Source organism: Notechis scutatus, chromosome 2 (assembly GCF_049901735.1).
Source record: "Notechis scutatus isolate UNSWTSFEM ecotype Mainland chromosome 2, rNotScu1.2, whole genome shotgun sequence".
Taxonomy (NCBI): domain Eukaryota; kingdom Metazoa; phylum Chordata; class Lepidosauria; order Squamata; family Elapidae; genus Notechis; species Notechis scutatus.
Genome location: NC_142010.1, coordinates 102822746 through 102845938, shown reverse-complemented (window position 1 = coordinate 102845938; position 23193 = coordinate 102822746). Strand labels below are relative to the sequence as shown.

Sequence of the window (23193 nt, the reverse complement as noted above, 5' to 3'; positions counted from 1 at the left end):
CCCCCCCCCCCCCCCCCCCCCCCCCCCCCCCCCCCCCCCCCCCCCCCCCCCCCCCCCCCCCCCCCCCCCCCCCCCCCCCCCCCCCCCCCCCCCCCCCCCCCCCCCCCCCCCCCCCCCCCCCCCCCCCCCCCCCCCCCCCCCCCCCCCCCCCCCCCCCCCCCCCCCCCCCCCCCCCCCCCCCCCCCCCCCCCCCCCCCCCCCCCCCCCCCCCCCCCCCCCCCCCCCCCCCCCCCCCCCCCCCCCCCCCCCCCCCCCCCCCCCCCCCCCCCCCCCCCCCCCCCCCCCCCCCCCCCCCCCCCCCCCCCCCCCCCCCCCCCCACCTCCTGTTATTAAAACCTTAAGAAAAAGACAGATCCTTTCATTTCTACGCATTTTTAATCAAGTTCTGAATAAGAAGAATAAACTAGATGGAAGCAATAATATTCTAAAATCAGATAACATTTGCATATTTTTACCAAGTTCTCTCACCCTTAATATTACCTACAGTCCCATAAAACCTTTCATAATTTCACAGTTATTAGAATAAAAATACCAAGATAGTTGTCCTTGAGGAAAATTAATTCTAATTATAACTTTGAGACGATACTCCTAATTCAAAAATGGTAGAGCTATATATTATCAAGATTATTATAGGCAACTTTGTGTCAAGCTGCTTAATAGTTATAATTACTGAATATTTATATCCATTAATCACTAAAGAGAAATTCTGAGTAGATTTTTGGCCACATATTATAAAGTTCTATGACTCTTTGCATCTTGAGCTCCTCATTTCAAAAGATTAAAAATGTGGAAGAAATTTCTTGACCATTTCACAAATTTCAAGAAGTACGTGCAATTGCTGTCCTCATCCTTCAGATCTGACAATTTTTCTATAGACACTTAATTAAAAAACAGGAAACTTCAGCAATCCAGAAATGGGTTCCCAAGAATAGAATATTTGAAAATGTGTGACAATTTTCTTCGGGCAAACAAAAGCAGTAAATTCCAAGACTGACTTCTACCAGGGAGGAAATACAGCCAGCATGACTAAGAAACCTCACACAGAGAATGATATGAGTATTAACCCAAAAGAGCACACCACTGCTGAGGGAAAGAATGGATCATTTAAAAAGATCGTTTACATTGGAACCTATACCCAGATTTGTGGTCAACATGGTCAAATGGAACCAGAGTCTTTCAACCGTCCTGCTACCCTTTTTTTTAAAATTGCATTTAGGAGATATGTTTTACCTACCTGTACAGCCACAACTGAGAGAACCTCAACAGAGATCCTGTTAAACTCATCAAAACAGCCCCATGCCCCCGTCTGGGAAAGACCTTTATAAATGTTTCCACAAGACTGCAAGAGAAGGAAAGATGGTAATGAAATTACCCATAGAATCTGTTTAGTGAAGAGCATGTAATCTATTTCCAACTTCATAAACAATTTAGGAGGTTCTCTAGACCAGTGATGGCCAACCTATGACACGCGTGTCACTCGTGACAGGCCGAGGCACTTTGACTGACACGCCTGTTGGTGTGGGGAAAACCTGCACATTTAGAGGCTGCCTGTGCTCTGCTCCAATCCCTGCTCCCTGCTTGTTGCGTGGAGGTGTGGTGTCACTGCTGCCGCGAGATCTTTGCAGCAGAGAACCAGTTTTAACTGCCATAAACTGAGGTTTGTCAGTTTCATTACCTCAGGAACGCTACAGGAGGAAAGGAGATCCATGAGGTTCACAGCCCTGTAAGGTGGCCTTCCGATCCCCACATCCTGCACCTGCAGCCCTGAGACCAGGGAGACGAGTTTCACAGCCCTGTGTGATTACCCCAGCCCAGTCCGTTATAAACATCGCAGGAGGACTGCACCACAACAACCAGACACAGTGCTCACGATAAGCAGCATCGGGTGGCTGTCCTGTAAGTGCAATTAATACTAAAATCTGCATTTCTGTCTTTAGCCATCACTGTAGTAGTGCTTGCTTGGCCCTGAAGTGCACAAAATACAACCCTGCAATTGAAGATTTAGCAAATGCAATTCAGCAACAGAAAAGTCACTAAGGTAAATCATTGTTTATTTTTTGCTTTTTGAACTAATAAATATAATAAATATATTAAAAATATAACTTTTTCTTTATTAGGGCTGCAAATATTACCAAATTATTGATATTTCTTGAAGTGACACACGACCCGAGGAAGGCTACACTTTTTTCCGATTTTCGACACACCAAGCTGAAAAGGTTAGCCACCACTGCTCTAGACGTTGATTACAGAAAGATGGAACGGAACATAGAAGTTGCATTGACAAATATGAATCATGTGTATTTCTCAAGTGTACATCTTTATTACATAGGGGAATGCTTGTCTCAAGGATTTTTTCTGGTCCCCTCCACATAGCAGAGAGTTACCAATTCAAAAGAAGGAATAATTTTTTAATATGGATACTATAGAAGAATTAGATCATTTTTTATTAACCTTTAGAGAAGTCACCTACTGTGTCAAAGATGGGATTCAAATTGCTTAACAACCGGTTCTGTGGGCATGGCCTAATTTGTGGGTGTGGCTTGGTGGTTATGTGACTGCCTGGGCATGTCTTGTATGTAAATATTAAAAATATTTATGTAAATATTGATTTTTTTTATTAAAAAAGAGAAACTTTTACCCAAAATCAGGCAAAGAAGGCAGGCAGATTGAGTTGCTCACAGAATCACAGATTCACTCAGATCTATCTTTCTGCCATTGGCTACCTGAGCCTGTCACATAAAATTTGCTTGCAAGCAAACCCATAAAATTTGCTAGCAAGTAAACTCACAAAATTAACTCACAACACACCATGTATGTACATATTGAATTTTTTATAAAAAAGAGCAACTTTTATCCAAATCAGGCAGAGTAGGCAGGCAGACTGAGTTGCTCACAGAATCACAGATTCACTGTGTCAATCATTTTTCAGCCATTACCTTATAATCCATTTGCTCTGAACAGTTGAACACATATACCATGATGCCAAGAGCTCGGCCCAGGTCTTTGGTAGTCTCGGTTTTCCCAGTACCAGCTGGCCCTGCAGGTGCCCCACTCATTGTTAGGTGCAATGATTGCGTGAGAGTGATATAACATCTTCCAGGTACAAAGAGGAAGGAAAAAATAGAAAACAGAAACAAATAAAGTTGGTTGCATACTTTTACCTAATTCTATTTTTACTGATAACCCACGAAGTCTCCTTTACAACTTTAGGTAGAGATAAAATACACTCCATAGAAAATTTGTACAGAGGAGATGAATTTGAGTGGATTACAATGCTGGAATACCATCAAGCAAATCAGTCTATATTCTTTGTAACCATTCAGAAACAAAGTGAGTTGGCTTCTCTCTGATGAGGTAAGCAAATTCAGAAACACTGTGAATCCTACAGATAGTAATGGAAAAGGACCCTTTTTTTAAAAAAAAAAAGTATTTTTATTAAATGATTTTAAAGATTTTATTATTTTATATTGAATAAAAAAGCAGAGAGGAAAGAAGATAGAGAAAAGAAAAAAAAACAGAAAACATGAAATGCACACACACATACATGTGGCTTCTAAACATCCCCTTAGCAATTATACTGTACATAAATTCTAATCAAATCACTTGCTCCATGATTTCATTGTAATTCCCTCCTTTCTATAACCTATATTTTCTATTCATCAAAAATACAAATCACAAAATCATTTTCTTTCTTACACAAAAATCTATAAGAGGCAGTCATTGATGAATGTCAATAATGACTATTCTGATAAAAGCAGTGCTATTTGTTTTATTGGCATCTTATTTAAAGCATTGCCATGTCACATAAAATCCTCACATCTGTTCCATATCTTTCTGCAGTTCTTCTTCCAGGTCCAAGAAGAGGAAATGTCTTTAAGAAAGACAGCCGCAGGATCTGAATTGAATCTCTTCTAATCAAGACTTACAAGCACTACTTCCTATTGGAAACTACATGTTTTAGCAAAAATAACTCTCTCACACACACACAAAAGTTCTATAACAACCATCCAAGCTTCACGGCACTTTATCAATAATGTTTTCTCTTCCATGAAGTCATATAGACCCCTACCTGTCTGTTAGAGGAGTGATAACTAGTCGTGGTGTGTTGCCAAGGTATTCGTAAGAATATAGAAACTGGGCATCACAAATATTTGCGTAACAGTGTTTTTCTTCTTCTGCCCATCTGTGTCGGAGTTGTGATAGCCAAAGAAAGACTTGTGCATTGTCCACCTTTAAATGCAAAAATATGAATATGAATAAACAAAAGATTCAGCCTAAACTCAGATGTAATTCATAACTTTAATAACTACTTTATTAATTCATAACTACTCCCTGTACTCCTTTCCTACTCCACATTTAAATTACATAAGCTCTCCTAAGTTATTTTTTTAACTGAGAAAAACAGAGCCTGAAACCTCCATGCATTTAAGATCCAAATCAGTGAAAATATCCCTTCAAAAAATATCCCTTCAGTGAAAATATCCCTTCATTGCTACTTTACTAATTTGTCATTTTTGTTTGCAGAGCCCAACTTTAGCACAGCGAGAACTACTGTACAGTTATCCCACAATAAATAACGGGCAAAAGTGATAATGCTGTTCCTCATGTTGCAGGACAAACCTTTTGGGCAATCATCTTCGCCACCACATCTCGAGCGTGCACATCAATGGTGCAGATGGTCATGATCTTCTGCCTGTCACCCTTAGAAAGATGTCCAATCAGCATTGTGATCAGGGTGTTGAGCTGTGTCACCTGTTTCTTATAACAGTCCTTCATGGCATTTTCATAGCCTTCTTCCAGCCTGGCAAAGGCAATCCCTACCTCTGTGCTCCACCAGATTTGTGTACAAGTCAGTGCCACCTGGGGAAAGAAAAGCAACTTAGCTTCCTTCACAGAGTCACTAACAACTGATGTGCTACTGGACCAATTTCTGTGTGCGCGCATAGGTGTATGTTCATTTACAGAAAAATAAAATGGGAAATATATCAGGTAGCAAAAAGTATAATTAAAAAGAATGTCCGCAGAGGCCTGCAAATTAGTACTCATGGGCAAATCCTCCAAAACATGTATTTGTTCTAGCCATTTCTATCCCCTTTCATATCATAACTGTTTTCCTAACTTTATGGGAAATATTAATAGGGAGTGGCAACTCATCAAATAAAAAATAATCTACAAAGGAAGAAAGATCAAGTCAAAGACAATGACAGGGCAGTTTTACAGTCACATAAAGACTAAATGGTCAGGGCATAATCTAAAAGCTGAGATTAAATATTTCTGATCTTAAATATATTATTTCTTGCTACCACCTGCTTTAGGTAATCTATGAGAAGCCAGTAAAAAAGCTCATAAGGAAGCATGAAATATAGAGCTTAATGTCCATAAATGTCACGGGATAGAAGCAGGATGTTAATAAGTGTGAAGTAAACCATTAGGAGGGCATAATTAAAACGGATAGAAAAGCTTGCATTGCGGACTTATGTAGAGAGCTATGGGAAAATTCTGAAATATCCAGACTATTTCTTCAAAAAATGAAAAATAAATCAACCAGGCTTTTGTTTGGTGTCTGGTATCTAAATCAAGTTCAGACTAGAAAAGCAACCTTTGCCCAGTATATTATAAAAAGAAAACCATTTTCCCCGAGCCCTTATTTATTAGATGCTTGGAGGAAATGGCTTTTCTTTTCTTTTTAAAGCAAAGCAAAAACTTCTGAGCTGTAAAGCCATTTGATAATCTTTAGTCGTTGGCAGCCTGATTCTTGTAGCACTGATCTGGCTCAAGAGCTATTAAAGTGGGAACAATGTTTATAGAGGGAGCAAAAAGGTTAAACATTTAACAGTTAAACTTTTACTGGTGGCCTTTGTTTTTGCTTTGTTTCCCAGGATTTGCCACTGACTTTTTCCCCCTACTGGCTTAACACAAAAGCAAAGCTGCCGGCCCTGTAATAGAAACTTCATTTCCCATTATTTTCACAGCATTGCCCTTGACAATGACCCTGTAGGTTGTTCTTACTCTCTAAACTCCAGGACATAAACCAGGGTCAAGCAAGATACCTGCTGGGTTCCTACGTTGTCATAAGCCACAACATGCTTGTTTACTTTTGGCTCAAAATGTTACGGTTACAAAAATCATGGCTTAGTGCAATGTGTAAATGGTAAAGGTCATATTTATTTAAAATATCTTCTCTTAACCATCAAACCTATCAAGGTCTAGAGAAGAGACGGACAATCTTTTGTTCAGGCCTGCCCTTAACATCGGGGAAGGAATGGGGGTCATACACTAGACTTGGCTACATCACCTACTAGACTAAGATAGTAATTTATGAATAGATGGGAGAGTTTCAGGACTTTTAATACTGAAATATTGATTGTAGATTTTATAATATAGTGTGGTTTTTTTCCTGCAACCCTGCATGCCACCAATTCTCAGCAGTGGTGGTCCCAGGAAGGGAAGGGGGCGCGTTGAGAATGAGAGGAAAATGATTCAACATCTGCAAACAGAAGCTAAAGTGGCTTTAAACTATGACTGATAGACTGACCATTTGCAGTAGAGATGAAAAATGTTCCATATTAGAGAGTGTATCTGTCTATTCCATCACTCTTCTGTATATGCTGGACTTACAGCAGCTGGCATTTTCAATCTACCGTGGCAAGCAACTGGCTGGGAAATTCAAAACTAGCAATCCTATTTATCAGGACTGGAGCTGGCTTGCTTGGGGAAAATTGGAGCAAATATCATTTGCTCTTAAAAAAAACAAACAGATTTTACGTATTGTTCCTCAGAAGGAGAAGCAAAGCAATACCTGGGCAGGATAGTCAAACAGCCACTGTTCCCTTGCCTTTTCCTCATAAGCCACCACAGCCTCTGTCATCTCATGCCTCACAGTGGCCCGCATGCAATCCAACACACGGTTCAGCCAGCACTCCACCTAGAGAAGGAAGTGAAAAAGTAAGTCAGTGGGCATCTACAACATGTCCTTCTCTGGAAATACCAAATGCTGTCGCTGGACACCCTTCTCTGGAACAGATCCCAATTGTTGCACCACGTGATATATATATATATGAACTTCTTTATTTTTGGTAGCAAGGTTGTGTGAGTTTTTCCCTACTGAGAGCTGTAATTCATCTTTCCAGAGGCCATGCTCTAAATGAGGTCAGAACAAAAATTAGATTTAATTTCATTTCCATTTCTTTAAAATGAAGTATTGTAAATATAATTATGCTCCAGTCATGTATTTAATATCGCCTCTCATTGAATATGGTTTTATAACATAGTATCAGCTTTTGGAGGTCTCTAGCGTCCATTTCCAGGGCTTTTGTGAGCCATAGATCAGGCACCTCTCCTTGATTAGCATTTTCTGCAGAAAATGTCATAATTGTTCATACTCCGCCACATCTTATGGAAAGGATAATTCTATGCTATTCTGAGCATCATATATGTGCACTAGGTGAACATCGGTGAGGAAGCCTCCTGTGGCTTTTCGACTCCAACTCAAGAATTGAAACTGAACTTCTCTAAATTGTTCACGATCCACTTACTTACCTGCCCACTGCAATCGCATGGCTCACTAAAATCAACGTATTCTTCCTCTTTACTGTACATCCCTAAACCCAGCTTGGTTGGGTTTTGCTCAGAATCCACATGAAACTTCATTTTGGCCATGTTATCAAAAAGTTTTGAGAGATGGCGCTGAACCTACAAAATGAATTAGGACAGGCTGTTCATATTCAAGGCACACCGAACTTAACTCCATTAGGCCCAAATGAGGACTTAAAGAAACATCAGCTTCCATCTCCTGGTGGTATATTCACTAAGACTACTGTTATCAGACTTTGAATCAAAGAGAAACACAACTTACACTTATAGCCCATTTTCTTAGTTAATTGTCATTTTCAGAGCTAAATTTTAAAGAACGCCCATCAACTATAATTGGCATTTAACAGCTTATAAAACCAATTCTGCAATCTTAAAATAAACTTAAATTTATGTAGAAAGCATCTCTCTCTCCATATGATCAATTGTGTGTAAACATTCTTACATGCCATCAACTAAATCTTTCAACTGCACTTAAAGCATTGCTAGTTTAATATATGGGCCACTAAGATGAAATCACTGAACAGTTAATCCTCTCCTAGAATCAGCAGACAAAACTCTAAGACAACAATGGAAAACTGATACATTTATCCATATTTCATCAACATAATATTTATTTTGATTTTATAACACATGTCTTTAAATAGGAATAAAAGACAGAATTCAAACTGTTCCTTCTTCTACCAGAGAATTTTTAAACATTATTCTTCACTGAGTTTCTCTTTTCTTCTGATGCATTTAGCCCTGGATCAAATGAAAAATCTTTGAAGCATCCAAGACATAACTGAAAACCACCCTACCTTCCTTCTTCTCTCCTTTACTTTTATATATGCAAAAATAATTAGATCCAGAATGATTAAATGAATGCCTTCAATGGTTTCCCACCCTACTCTTTCTCCACTACAAATGATCTTTTGAAATGTGTCTTAACAAACTTCTCAATATCTATAGCCAACTGGAAAAATCAGGCATAGTACAAAACAAACAGCAAAATGTGGTATTCTGCAATTTACTTGGCATACCTATTCTTCATCTGCAATGGTTTGTACAGGGAAACTTTTCACCTCTGCTCTCCTTACAAACCAATGTTGACATAATGGAATTTTAGGAAAAGCGAAGTAACTAGATGTACAGGCTGCCATCTAGTGGGGATTCAAAGATCCAACATGCCTTGAAAGCGAAGATTTATGGACAATGTTGCAGAAATGAAAGAACAGGCTCTTACAGCCAGTGTTGAGGATCTGAATCCAGCACATTCTCCAAAATGCCATGTTTATAACTGGGGGGGAAATATAAGTGACTTACCAGCTGTGGATTGGTGCCATTTGAAAGAATATCAAGTAAATCAGCAGACGAAATAAAGTAAAACCTGGGAAAGGCCAATCGTTTGGTGTCTAAATATTCAGCCAAAGCTTTTTCACACAAAGACAATCTGACAAAATCAAACATAAAATAGCATAACTATAGGGGATAAAAGGCCAATATAGCAGTCTAAGTAAACCATTATGCTGATCCACACTTATCCCATAGTGACCTCTTCCCAGGCTATATACCTTAATACAGTGATCCCCAACCTTTCTTACGTCGCGGCCCGGTACCGGCATCAGCTGGGCGCCGCGGCCCAGTACCGGCATCAGCTGGGCGCCGCCATCTTTTTGATGAAAAGTGCTTCCGGTGACCTCACCGAAGCACTTTTCATCAAGATAAGGGCTAGCGCTCGTGAGCTTTTCCGGTAGAAATGGCTTTCTACCCGGAAAAGCTCACCGAAGCGCTGGCGCCGCCATCTTTTTGATGAAAACGTGCTTCCGGTGAGCTTTCTACCGGAAAAGCTCACGAGCGCTGGCGCCACCATCTTTTTGATGAAAGCGTGCTTCCGGTGAGCTTTCTACCCGGAAAAGCTCATCGGAAGCACTTTTTCATCAAAAAGATGGCGGCGCCCAGCAAGCCAGCGGCCCGGTAGGACTTGTTCCACGGACCGGTACCGGTCCACGGACCGGTGGTTGGGGACCCCTGCCTTAATACATTCACATTTACTGAAATAATGTTTTTATGCACATATATTGCATATGTGATAATACATTTTATTTTAAAAAACAAGGTTCTGTTATTTTTTTCCAAATTAAGAATGGTTTGTCTGCATTGGGAGAATGATTCTGAGGGGGAGGCTGAGCAGGGAGTGGGGGTGTGGTTCCATTGGCTGTGGAAGAAACTGGGGAAGGGCAAAGTCCGGCTGGCCAGAGCAGGGGAGAGGTAGAGCAAGGCAGAGGGAATTCAGAGGAAGACCCAGGTCCACCCCCTGTTGATCCTAGGGCACGCAGGGAGGAATAGAGAAGGAAGCAACGTGACTTGCGTGGCTTACAGGGGAGGAAAGGGCCCTGATTCCCTTCATTAGCTGCAGCTGGGAACACAGTGTTTAAAAAGGGAGGTTGCACACAGCGATTCATGGGAAGCAAATTGTGAGTTATCTTTTATGGTCGAGGCTTATGTGGGTTCCTGGCATCTTCCCAACTGTGTGTGCTTTTTTGGCCTTTGAAGTCTACAATTCCTTATCCTGCCCTGTCCAGTAAATTGCTGCAGCATGGTTTGTGTGGATTTTTATTTACAATTTATATGTAATTTGTTTTCGGACTGAATTTCCTTCATTTAAAGACTGTTCTTGGGAGAGTTTTTTCTCCAGCCAAAGGTAACTGGACATTGGGGGCAAAGTTGGAGGTATTAAAGGGACTTTTCTTACTTATGTAACTGTGTTGCCTTTGTGCCACACCCCAGGTCATCACAGAGAAGTACGTGCAAAAGTCAAAGGAAGACTACAGGTGGCCCTTGACTTACAGTTGGTCACTTTGCAATCATTTGAAGTTCCGACAAACCTACCTGGGGGTACTTACAACAAGAATTTGAAGACAGTGGCCCCCCATCAAGATCATATGATAGTGCAAATGGCCATAAATGTGGCCCAGTTGCTGAGCAACCAAAGCGCAGTCACACGGCCACATTTTAAACTGGTTTTGCCAAAAAGGGGCATTTTTTAAAACAAAAATAATGATTTTTAACAAAAACATTTAGTGCACCGTTGTTTGGCTTAACAACAGTGATTTGCTTAACGACCACCGCTAAAATGGTTATAAACTCGGCTTTGTCACATGACCAACCCTTTTTATTATCAGCATGAGTTACATGATGGGCAGGCTCCATTATGGTCATAATGTGAGGACTATCTGTACACCTACTGTGCTTTAAGTTGAAAATTAATTAAAAGGGATTATTCTTTGTGTACAGAGAATAATAATAAAGCTGAGAGGTTTCGATGTTGGATTAAGAGCTGGGAGACCCAGGATCCAACCCATTCTCAGTCACTGATACTCATTAAGTGACACTGGGCCTGTCACTCTCCCTTAGCCCAATCTCCCACACAGGGATTGTTGTGGGGAAAATAGGCGGAGGGAGCACTGCCTTGAGCTCCTACAGAAAAAGGTGGAATTTTAAATCTAACAGACAAACAAATACTGCCCTTTACAAAATGTTGGAATCTTAGGAGAAGCTCTGGCCTACTCATTCGGGGCATTCCAGAGTCCATAGCCACAGGGCATCCATCTGCAACTGAACATAATTAACTCTGCATGTTATGAAAAGAACAGTTCAAGTGACTGAAAAATTATCTTAAACCCAGATTTAATCATTAATCCCAGAAAAGGAAACTGTATGTATTTCTAGGTACTTACCTTACCTATTTAGAAATGGGGAAGCACACAATTCAGATATGTTATCTTAACGCACCTGTTTTGAATATTTTCTAGTTGCTCATATAGCTGTGGCTTCTTAGTTGCCTCTATTACATTTGGGGTTTTCTCAGCATCATAAGCCAGTTCTTTAAAGTCAACATCAATTCCCTCAAAACGTTTGGAATCCTATAAATGAGAAAACATTTAAATACTGATTTCTTGCATCTGTCTCTCAAAGGTGTTTATTATTATTACACATCCAAATCTTTTGAGCAGTGCCTTATACCAAATATGTGACAGGATGCAAATTATGACGAGGAATTCCCCTCCAAACATAACCCAGCCACCTCAGACTTATAGCTACAGAAAACACCATAAATTCTAGTCTGGAAATTACAAGGTAGGCAATGACCATTTATTTAGCAAAGTCTGTGCATCATCCATTTTATCCTTTGCAAGAGCTCAAGCAACTTTTTATCATGGTATATTTGCATCCTTTACTTACGCCATCTTATCCAGCAGAGCTGTCTACAATAAATATTAAAAAATCGCTCACATTGCTTTCACTGTCACGGTTTCCCCAAAAGAATTGTAATCCAGGGAATTTAATTCCTTTCCTCAGTTTGAAGCTGCACAGGTTTATTAGCACTACAGTTCCAAGATTTCTAATAATGATGATTTTTACCTCAGGAAGTTGCGCCCGGATATCTTCTGACCCAATGAATATGCTTTCTAAGTGAGACCAGCTCCGTTGAACTTCAAACCAGATGGAAATGACCGAGTCTGCCGTAGACAGCTTCCTCTGCCAGGAAGACACTTCCTCTAAGAAAAAAGCAATATATTTGGATGTAATTAAGTTTTGTAACTGCACTTGGTTGTCTTCAAGTGTCTCAATGAGCTCTTCATCAGATTTCAACAACGGGACATTTGTGCGTGGATGAGGCTCATATTGAAACACCATGCTAGCCCAGGTTGTTTTAAGTTCTTTCACAACTTTCTCCATGCTCATTTCTTTCATGGCTTTGTCAACGATGCTCCGAACTTCATCTTCAAAACTATGCAAGTTGAGTTTGAGCAGGTCTGCCAAGGTGGTGTCTGCATCCATGGTGAAGTACACGCCTGTGGCTTGCATCAGTTGGTTCCAATGCCTCTCCCGGATGGCAGGATTTTGCAGTTCTGACACTGCCCTCAAGGAGGTCAGGATGTTTTTCACCTTGTTGTCCAACCCTGAGAAAGCATCCCAAGCTCTCATTTCTTTATCCAAGTTCCGGATGCCTTTGGCAAACTTTTTGCATTCCAGCTCCATATTTTCAACATTGATATCCATCCATTTTGTAGCTTCCCATTCATTCATGCTAGATATCACTATGGAAATCATATCCCAGAGTTCTTTAAGAATGCACATTTCCTTTCGGCACTGCTTGAGCTGTTTGTAGTCTGGAACATTGACTTCAAATAAATCTCCTGATTTATAAATTGAGGTCATGGTAAGTTCCATCTGCTGTAGCTCTGCATGGGTTGCATCTAGCATTTCATAAGGGTTTGTTGCATCAAACCTACGAAGCAAGTTTTGACTCGGTTTAATCAGTTTTGTGTACTTTTTCCCCTTACAAATGCAATTAAATGCTAAACATTAATGACTATCGTGTAATCAAGTGGAAATTAAAGAATATGGTATGTCCAACTGCATAAGGAAGAAATATACACAACTGTCATTTGCCTTCCACCTCACACTTTCTCCTGACTTACTTGTTGCACCTGCTCCTATCTTTCCCGAATGTTGATTCAAAACAATTTCGGAACCATAAACTTTCCACCTGGGGGAGGGGTACTAATAAAAGACAACAGGCAACAAAACGTATTAAATTTCAACCCCAGAAAGCTGTTCTATGAAAATTAGAGGCTGGAATCTCTTTCAGAATTCTGCATCCTGAAGTAAGATTAACCGTGCAGCAAAACCCAGAGGGCAAAGGGCCAGAAGAGTAGCCTTTTAGCCATTAACTGACCAGGAAATTTCAGGAGCGAGTTGGGTCAAACTGAGGTGACAACATCATTTAAGTATTTCATACCAGGCAAGGAAAAGGCCAAGACCAATGCATCAGAACTGCAAGCATAGTGCAATGGCAAATAAAAGGTAAGACATCTGCAATACCCATGCTAGGAGCAAAAAGACACCACATACCTATCTTTCAATGACAGATATGGAAAGATGCTACAAAATGTTTTAACCTTCTCTTGCTATTTGGCATTGAGAACACAATAATTGCAATAATAGGATACTGATTCCAGTGCAAAGAACAAGCCAAATAAATGGGCCTCCCCATTACATAAATGATTTGTTGTCTTTATCTTGCCACCAGATAAATATATGCTACCTTCGGTAAACCCACAAGACTTCTGTTGCTTCACAGCAGTGATTTGCCCTTACCTGAAAGGCGCCTCTTGGTGAAATCTTTCTCTCAATTTATTCTGCTCCACATCAAACAGAGCACATTTCCTGCGAAGTATGGCCACTTCGTTTGCCTGCAAGGGAGCTACCTGCTGTTTCATATTTATGGCCAACTTCTTCACATTGTTCCATTTTTCAGGCAGTTCCTGGAAGCAAAAAATAAATAAATAAAATTATACTGGTCGCTTTAAAAAAAGTATTTTATTTCTAATATGCTGCTTAGGTACTTTGCTAGTTATATGTTTTCCTCAATAAATATTGTTTCCCTTGCTTTTTTAATTAGGGAAAATCTACATCTTGCATCCCATTAAGAAGCAGGGAATAGTTTTTCATGGTCTTCAGTGCCCCTCACTGTCTTCCTCTTTATCCTACAATTCATATTTCTGTGTCATGATCTTAATGCGTGTTATTAGATTAGTAACAAGCAAAGAGGTCTTTAAATAGAATAAATGTGGCATGTTTAAAAATAATTATGTCTACAAAAATTAACTTCAAACTGCCATTTCAGCAGAAGAAAAGCAGTTAAGGGGCTGAAAATCTGGATGCATAGCCCATTTCTAGATTTTTTTTTCTCAATTCAATAGAAATGCTATGTAATGCAGATATATCAGGACTGCAGCATCCATTGGCAATGTTTGCTAATAATTTAAACACCGGTCCTATCTCACCTTGTGAGAACTTGTTTGGGAGAACTGTTTTATCATTATGAGGCATGCAACTATGTGCATATCACACAGATTGAGATGTCTACTCCATTCTTTCTTCAGAAAACTCAGAGTGATTTACACTGTACACACTGACATTTCTCATCCTGACACTGATTATACCTTCTTAGCTCCATTACTACTCTTGGGGTCAAGGATTCAATGACCCTTCTCTGGAAGAGAACAGTATCCTTAAATCAGTCAGTGAGTTTTTGCTATGTTCACTTATTTGCACCTAGGATTTCACCCACCTCCAGTTGTCTATAGACATCCCCGGGCAATTCTTGCTCATAATTCTTCAATAATTCAATAGTTTGTTTCAAGGGCTCAAACATCTCATCAGTGCTAGACTGTCTATCTTTAACAGCCATCAGTTGACCCATAACTTCCACCAAACCTTCATAATCTCCTTTCTCCAACTTTTTGTTCAAACCTTTCTCAGCAATCTTTGCAAACTCCTCAAGGTCAGACAAACTAAAGGCAGAGCAGAGGAAACAATCACAGAAAAAACAATATGTTGAGAGCAGTAAATGTGATAACAAAATCTATCATCCTTCAAGCAAATAACTGGAGAAAATGTTTACCTTAGCAAAAAAAAGAAGAAGACCTAACCTGGCTGCCAAATTATAAGGGCTCCTACTCAGCAAATCACCTGAACAAAAGAAAAAGGCAGCAATGCAATCCTAAATCTTGGACTACGGGTGGGGGGCAGAAAGACCATGCATGACAAATGAGCTGTCAATTTCCAAAGCCCAGTTGCCTAACAAAGGGCTAGGACAAATATGGAAGGCAGGTTGCCCACAGCCTCTTTTCTTTTTTTGAAATTGAAACTTTTTCTACATTTTTCATCACAACCATAGGGAAAATATGGAGAAAGAAATGGGTGCAGTCCTTTGGTCTTAGAGTAATTGAAAGAAGTGTAGAATTATTGGGTTCCAGATTGCTTTCAACAAGGGTAGGTAAATAAGGTGTATTTTAGTAGCCATTGCTTGTAGCAACATTTGCCCAAGATTACCTGCCCAAGGGACTGGGAGAAGTCCAAATGACTCTCTTGTTACCTGCTTGTATATGATTTAAAGTTCTAGAGCAGGGGTGACACCCTCATGTCATCACGGCATCATCATGTGACATGTCACGACTTTTTTACCCTTCGCTAAACTGGGCGTGGGCATGGACAGCGCATGACGCATCCAGCCCACGGACCGCGAGTTTGACACCCCTGTTCTAGAGAGATTGCTGCTATCCCTATTCTTTGGGCCATGGCAGTGATTCTGACTCAACAGAGGCCATTTGCCCAGCACTGCATCCACCTCCTGGACTGATCCTGGACAGTAATTCCAGAGGAATTTGCCCTCTGACGGTTCCTGAAATATTAACTTAAATTCTTGCTACTAGACTTTGTAAACCCTAAACCACTTAGGATTTGCATATCTAAGGGGCTCTCTTTCTCTTTTATTATGAATTGTTCAGCTGTTAAGATCTTGCCCTTTTAAAAATACCTCTGCTTGAAAAGGTGAATTTTCTAACCTTCAGAAAAGAACCTTCTCTTACCCAAATCTTAGGCTATTGGACACATTCCCCCAGAATTTGTACTTAGTGTCTATCGCTAATAAGAGCAGATAAGATGCATGTTTTTTTTTGCAAGGTACTTCATTATTAAGTAATGTTTATCTTGGTGTAGTAGCTAAGGTATCAAACTGGGAAACCATAAATACTAGTCCAGGAACAAAGCCAGCTGGGTGACCTTGGACCAGGCACTTTCTCTCGCCCTGGGAAGGAGGCAGTGGCAAACCACTTCTGAAAAACCTTGTCAAGAAAACTGCAGGGACTTGTCCAGGCAGTCTCTGAGAATTGGACACAATTGAATAGAAGCGGGAAAATACATTATTTGTTTTAATTGATATCTTTCCTGATAAAGTAGAAAGGTGGGATTATAAAATATGTAGATTGACATCATAGATACTAGGCATGCCCGTGAATCTTTTGAGAAACTGTCCATCAAGGGCTTACACCGGCCTGATGTCTGATTTTTTTCAACATAGACCACCCAGTCCTTGAATGGCTGGATGGGCTAGACATTAACATTTGAACTACTATAAGTCCATGTATTTGCCATATGCTAAATAAATTTTGAGAAACTTACACCCTCACCAACAGCAGAATGTCTATCAGCCAGCAGGCTAGTTCTAAATATGCATTGGCCCTGAAATAAATCTGAATTCAAACTCCATTTGTAATGGAGAGGTGGAACCAGGAGACTTGATATAGTAAGGTATGTAAGAATTAATTTTCTAATGGTAAGTGTTAAACAATGGTCTCTGTTATGCCATCTAAACATAACTTTAAAAGCTATATGTGATCTTCTTCTTTTTTTTTGGCTATCGGCTCAACAGGCCTTAGCCAGGCTAGAGAAGTGGGGTGAGTCCCAGCCTCCAATTCAGAGGTAATACATCAAGAAATGCCCACTGCTGGAAAGCCACAGAAACAAATAGTTCTTTCTTTAAACCACATGGACAAAAAAGGACTACATGGCTCTTTTCCCATTCTAAAGAAAGAATAGCAGCTTGGTCATCTTTTTGCACTGAAGAAACATAATTGATTTGACAAAATAAAAATTGGATCTTTTTTTCTCAGAAAAAAGATCCAATTTTTAGAAAACATATTTGATATGTTTATTTATTTTTTTCCTAAAAGGGATGGGCAATTGCTTGCAATGTTCCTTGGGCTCATTCTTCTCCACTCTTGAAAGCTGAAATCCAAAACATGTTAAATGTATGTATTCAAAGTTAATGTAAGTAAAATAAAATGCCAGTAAGTCTACAGAACTCCTGAAGTTACTCATTATTTGAAAAACTATGGCATGATCTTCTCTTGGGAATAATCAGACATTCTCATTTCATATTTTATTTTTATTTTTTTGATGATTCTATGCTCATAATTTGGAAATATAATTAGTGTCCCTCACTTTATCCAAGAATAAACTACAATTACGGCATGATATTTCCAACTATATCCCACAAGACCTCACAGAGATTGCTGTACTGTTATCCCTTCAACAAAGATTCAGTCATTGTCATTTGATTATTGTTTTGCTGCAACAATTAGTCATGACATTTAAAGCATAACCATGGGAGTACACAAAAATAGAAAGGACTTTAAACCAGCATTGAAGACATTTAATGGTGACACTGCCTATCCCTTCAGATCATGAAATTATGCATAGGATGAGGCAATTACAAGAAAGAAAAAAACAAAAAACTAGTGAAGAATCCATCAAACTAATGCTCCCCAGATCATTAGATTACATTAGATTTCCATAATCAGACCTAACTTTAGGAAGTGCTCCAGCTGGCATATTTTAGAAAATATGAGATTCATTTAAGTGCATAGTAACACTTAGTAATTACAGTGATTCTGGAGGTGAAGGGGTTGCAAAGCTGTGGCAAACAATGGCTAATCAATCCCAAAGATTGGAACTTCCCTATCTTGATCTAAAGGTAGCTTGTATGCATCAGTTCCAGTCTACTGTTGGTGTACAACTTGGGAATAAATTATTTTATATTGTCTTCTTTGAGAAAAGTAATGATCAGCTGATGCTGCTCTACTTTTCTATTTATCTTTTCAATTTTACCATTAATAAAACATTCCCCAGTCTCCACAATCATCCAGTCTCTAATGTTTCCTTAATAAAATCTTCCAACCCATAATTATTACATGTTATATTACCTTCTTTATTTTTGTTAAAATTAAAACCTTTTAATATTTAGAATATTTAGAATCAGCATGCTATCCATTTGTTAGGCATTGGTCATGCTAATTAAACAGCTTTCCCCCTTTGGAAAATGTATAATTGTTTCCCCATAGTTTCTTTTTTCTCATGCATATATCTTTGGAATTGTAGTAATTGTAATTGCCTGAACTAATTCTTCTCATTATTTGTTAGTGTGGGTATTAACTGTACTAATTGTTCCAATCATATGTGAATTTTAATTCCACCCAAGTAGAAATCACTCCAGCAAATAGGCATTTGCTATATGTACAATGCTCACTTAAAAGATCATGGAAATAAGATCTCTGAAACTAATTCAAAAGCCAAACAAATAAGCAAAAGTGATTCCATGTGGGAATAGAAGAATTGGTTTGAAGGCATTCAAGGACATTTTTAAAAACAGACAAATGAAAAATGGCCATGAGTTAAATAAGTCTGATTGAGAACATTACATCTATGGTCATTTTAAATCGAGAAAATCCAGAAAAATGACATTCAACAGGATCCCAAAGAAGAAAAACACTATGATTCACAGAACATCAAACTGATCTCTGCCTGGTCAAGTTTTGTAACACACGCATGAACAAGCAGCTGGTGTTACAATGGGAGGAAATGGGCCGAACTACAAGATATTGAGGGAATTCTTGGACTTTTTCTTAAACACCACCATTTTTTTGTACAACTTACATTTACTGGACCTACTTGCTTCCTGAAAAGAGAGGGAAACCACAATGCCAGCTATTTTAAAATTGGATTGATGTACACTGGAGTGCCACAAGAAAGAAGCCTTGGGTCTAGATGTTCATCCATTCCTTTTTTAACCACATTTGCTACTTAACATAAGAGACCCAAGAGGAGCAAGAAAAGTTGTGGTACCTGTGGGTCACATGATCAATGAGATGCTGCTTGAACATGAAACTCCATTTTTTAATTACACCCAGAAGAGATGCTTTGAAGGAGCGGGCGTCCACTTTCATCCAGCTGTCAAGGACACAGACTGGTTCCAGGTGGCTCACTTCTTCATAGACCTTCTCATAAGAGTCTATTTGCTCTCTGAACTGCTGGAGTGTCGGAGGGGTTTCTGGGACTCCTTCCTCCGCATGGACTTCTATCTCCTCTGCAGTGAGAACGTGGCCATATAAGAGGAACTGATGTAAGAATTCCTTTCTGTCATCCACATAGAGATAGGAGTACTGGTCAAAGGACTTGCGGTAGTTGCAACAAGCTGAGATCATCTTCTGGATACGCCCCATTAAACTTTGGCGCATGTCAGCAAGGTCAGCCATCTCCTCCATGTCAGCCTGTCAGGAGGCAGAAATACAACCCTGAACTAAACAGAAGAGTAGAGGCACAGATTCACATGTAATATGGGGTTATGGCCACCAAGGATCAAACCTGATAATGAGGAAATGTGCAGTGATCTGCAAGCCTTGGTACCAGGGAAGAGACCCGGTAGATCTTATTGACGAGCCCTTCAATGATATCATAGAAACCATCACTGGCACCAGCATCCAGGGAAGGACGAAATATCATCTCAGGGACAGACAACTCCAGCTGGATTTTGAAAAGAGGAGCATTGCCTGCCTTGGACTCTGCAGGATAAGAAGGCAGATGTAATTGGTCTACTGACAGTTCCTTCACACCTCTGCAGTGAAACACTACTACCACTTTCCACAGCTGGGCAGGCTTCAGATATCTTGGATTACTATTTTTAGAGTTCTCAGACAGCCCAAACAAAGGCCATGCTGGCTATAAAGTCTAGGAACTGCAGCCTAACATGGATGAAGCAAGCAGCATCTCAGCAGTACAAGGTCAACTGGTCCACGAGGCCATGTAAGTCAGGACTACTTTTATCGTAACAGAAGTCTGAATGTTCCTCCCCTTTCACTTTAACTTCATGGAAACAAGGATGAGGCTTGTCTGATATGCTTTTCAAGCTAGTTCCTTGGCCCAGGCTGAAGATCCATTTATGTGACCATTGCTTTGGTAGCAGCTTTTTCTCCTATTCTTCAAGGCCATTTCTCTATGTCCTCTACACTGCGTTAAATGAATAGATATGGAGATCAGCATAATTTGCGGGGGGGGGGGGCGTGTTTCATACCTTCGACTTTAAACTCTTATTTCTGATCACAGCAAAATAAATCCAGCTACAAAGTCTTGTTTTCACAGCCCAGATCTCTTGTAATCCTAATTCTGCACACTGCATCTGGATTAGAACATGAAGTTCCAATATTCGCTCTGCCTCCATTATATTCACAATAGAAACAACAGTATTGAAAAAACCATTCCCCAAATAAATGAGAAAGGAGTCTGTTCCAGAAGGACAAGTTCACCTGTATTTTCCAAAAGGTATTTAAGCGAACATTCAATGACATTAAAGAATCCATCCAGAATGATCTCATCTATATGCTCCAAATAAGCTTTCCATACATCTGAAGATGGGTCTGCTTCAAAGAGTCTTAAATTTTCCTAAATATAAAGAAATCATAATCAAACGACATGTGCTTTGAACTTGCCTCAGCACTAATTGGAAAGGTAGAAATGACAATACCTAATATTCCCTTTTACTTTTTCAATATATTTCTTTTAATCTAGCTGATACTGCTTAAGGGAATCATACATTCTGGTGTGACTGTAGCTATCATATGTCCTATGGGCCCTGCATATTTAGTAGCCTGAAAAGTGTTTAAGGATGATGCTTCAGCTTGCATAAAGGAAAGAACAGGAACTATTACTCCAGATCATCCCTAATTGTGCCTAATACCAATACTCAAATATTTCAGTACCTTCTCTCCTCATTTGCTGCCTAATCTTTTATCTGAAGATGTTAAGTGGATCTGAGATCTTCTTCCTATGAATCTTTTGCAATCATGCCACCACCATTTTTCCAGAGTTTCTACTGACTATCCTTTGAAAACCTGGTTCAATTTTATTTAGAATTTCATTATCTTCCAAACATTAAAGGCAGCAAGACATATTTAGATGTTTGTGAGGAGAGGATTTTAAGTTTGACCCTTGTTCTCACAATCAATTGATTATCTGGATTATGCTGGTTTTTGACCATAATAAAGATTCTATTTGAGTTGATTTTCTGGAATAATTCATATTTAACAATAGTGAAGAAACATGTTTTTGTTTTATGTTTGGCTCAAAAAGGGAGTAATATTTTATATCTGATTATTAGTAATAATGCCTTGAAGACGTTTAAAGAGGGTAAAAAGAATAACATTGCCTAAAAGCTACCTTAATGTTTTTAATTGACCTTTTCCCAACTTGGACCTAATCTTTTGGCAATTTTGGCAAACCCTACAATTCTGCATATAATTGAAGAAGTATTTGGGAGGCTAAACCAATAATCACTTGACAATTGAAGAATCTTACTAAGATAATTTTTGACAATTTACAAGAATATAAGGAATAAAGAATTGGAGTCAGGTAACTTATAAATTCTGAATAAAATAATAAAATAAAATTTTAACAAGTTTTAAAGAATATCAAATAGGTTTTTCGTGGTCTTAAGATGAGACTAGTTCACCAAAAATAGGTTATATACAAAAAAGAGGGAAAATACAAAAAGTATTTACCAGATTTTTTCCCCTCTTCATTCTGAGTAGTATGACTTTTTGTTGTCTCTTCTAAGTTTATATTTTTAGTAGGTTTTTGTACTTCCGTATTTTACATATTTTGTTTTGTTGTGAATACATGCAATAAAATCAATCTACACAGAATAATGAAACATCTATTCCAGATACAATTTCAGAATCTTTCTGTTTAATCAGAGACATATTGATTTGTAGGTGTAGCTTATATCCCAACCTGCTCAAAATGCGAACAGGTGTATATGATGAAAGTGGCTACCAGTCTCTGACCTGGCACTCCTCGTGTAATGTTAATATAAATGCATATTAAAATGAGAGCAGGGATGAGACATTTCATGTGTATAACTAATATTTTTGGTCATGGGAACAAAACACAGATGACTTTTTCTAAGAGATTAATTATGTCCATACATGCATTATCATACCTTAATCAGAAAATGAATCTTATGGCCTGAATCTGTAATGAGTTTACAGTGTTTGTTCAGTCGCTCATGCTGATTATCCAAGTTTAGCAGAGATTCTTTTTTCCCATCTTTTCTTTCAAAAACTGGAAAGACCCAAGATTTCATCATATTCTGAACTTCCTCGATGTTGTCTTTGGTCTTCTGAATCATTTGCTCAAGATTTCGAACACTGTTAACCATGTGTGAAATGCGATCCCAAAGGCCTTCCAATAAAAGCAACAAGGGAGAACATTTTAAGAAGCTAACAATGACAAGTCATCCCATCTATAAAACTGAGGTGGAAAAAATCATTTCTTGCTGTGCTCTTACTGAAAGGCCAGATGGCGTTCCCTTAGGAAACAAATGAATTGCGAGAAAATGTTACTGAACATGAGCTGTTTTTCTCTACATAAATATAGCCTTTGCATGAATACAGTGTAATTTTGCCAAAGCAAAAATAATCTAATACAGAAGGTCAAAAACATATCTCTCAGTATTATACAACCTTCAACATTTAATTACAACTACCATTACTACTTTTTTTAATTTTTAGAAGAGAATCTTACCCATTTATTCCATTCCAGCCACTCAGAAATGAATCAGCACCAGCATCACTTCCCATCCTCCAAATATTTCTTCTCTTTCTACCCTCTTGGGGTCTTTTCAAATGCCAAAGACTTGTGTTCCCTGACTATTAAAAGAGGAAAATAAATGCCCCAACACTCAAGCTAAGTTCTCCCTTAATACTTGGTTGAAATGGACAAAGCACTGTAGACACCAGGTGACTGCAGTGCACAGAGGACACCAGGAAGAAGAAAGTATGTGGGTTTTTTTCACCCACTTTGGTAACATCCGCATTCATCAGCAGAGGATAAAGGGTGAGCAAGGAGAGCTTTCTGAAGGAGACCCAGCTCGGCTAA

At 39.2% G+C, this 23193-nt stretch overlaps 1 protein-coding gene across 1 annotated transcript in view; it reads right to left on the bottom strand.

Moving 5' to 3' along the window:
- DNAH9 (dynein axonemal heavy chain 9) overlaps positions 1-23193 on the bottom strand; it is a 235061-nt gene that overhangs the window by 187067 nt on the left and 24801 nt on the right. The window contains exons 14-28 of the mRNA XM_087955634.1: positions 22256-22497; positions 20565-20700; positions 19627-19823; positions 19108-19532; positions 14714-14936; positions 13738-13904; positions 11995-12865; positions 11365-11495; positions 8896-9022; positions 7540-7692; positions 6800-6925; positions 4621-4860; positions 4070-4230; positions 2937-3093; positions 1235-1339 (exon numbers count right to left, since the gene is read on the bottom strand). Of these exons, the coding sequence (XP_087811760.1) occupies positions 1235-1339; positions 2937-3093; positions 4070-4230; positions 4621-4860; positions 6800-6925; positions 7540-7692; positions 8896-9022; positions 11365-11495; positions 11995-12865; positions 13738-13904; positions 14714-14936; positions 19108-19532; positions 19627-19823; positions 20565-20700; positions 22256-22497 (3461 nt within the window). The remainder of the gene's footprint in view (positions 1-1234; positions 1340-2936; positions 3094-4069; positions 4231-4620; positions 4861-6799; positions 6926-7539; positions 7693-8895; positions 9023-11364; positions 11496-11994; positions 12866-13737; positions 13905-14713; positions 14937-19107; positions 19533-19626; positions 19824-20564; positions 20701-22255; positions 22498-23193) is intronic.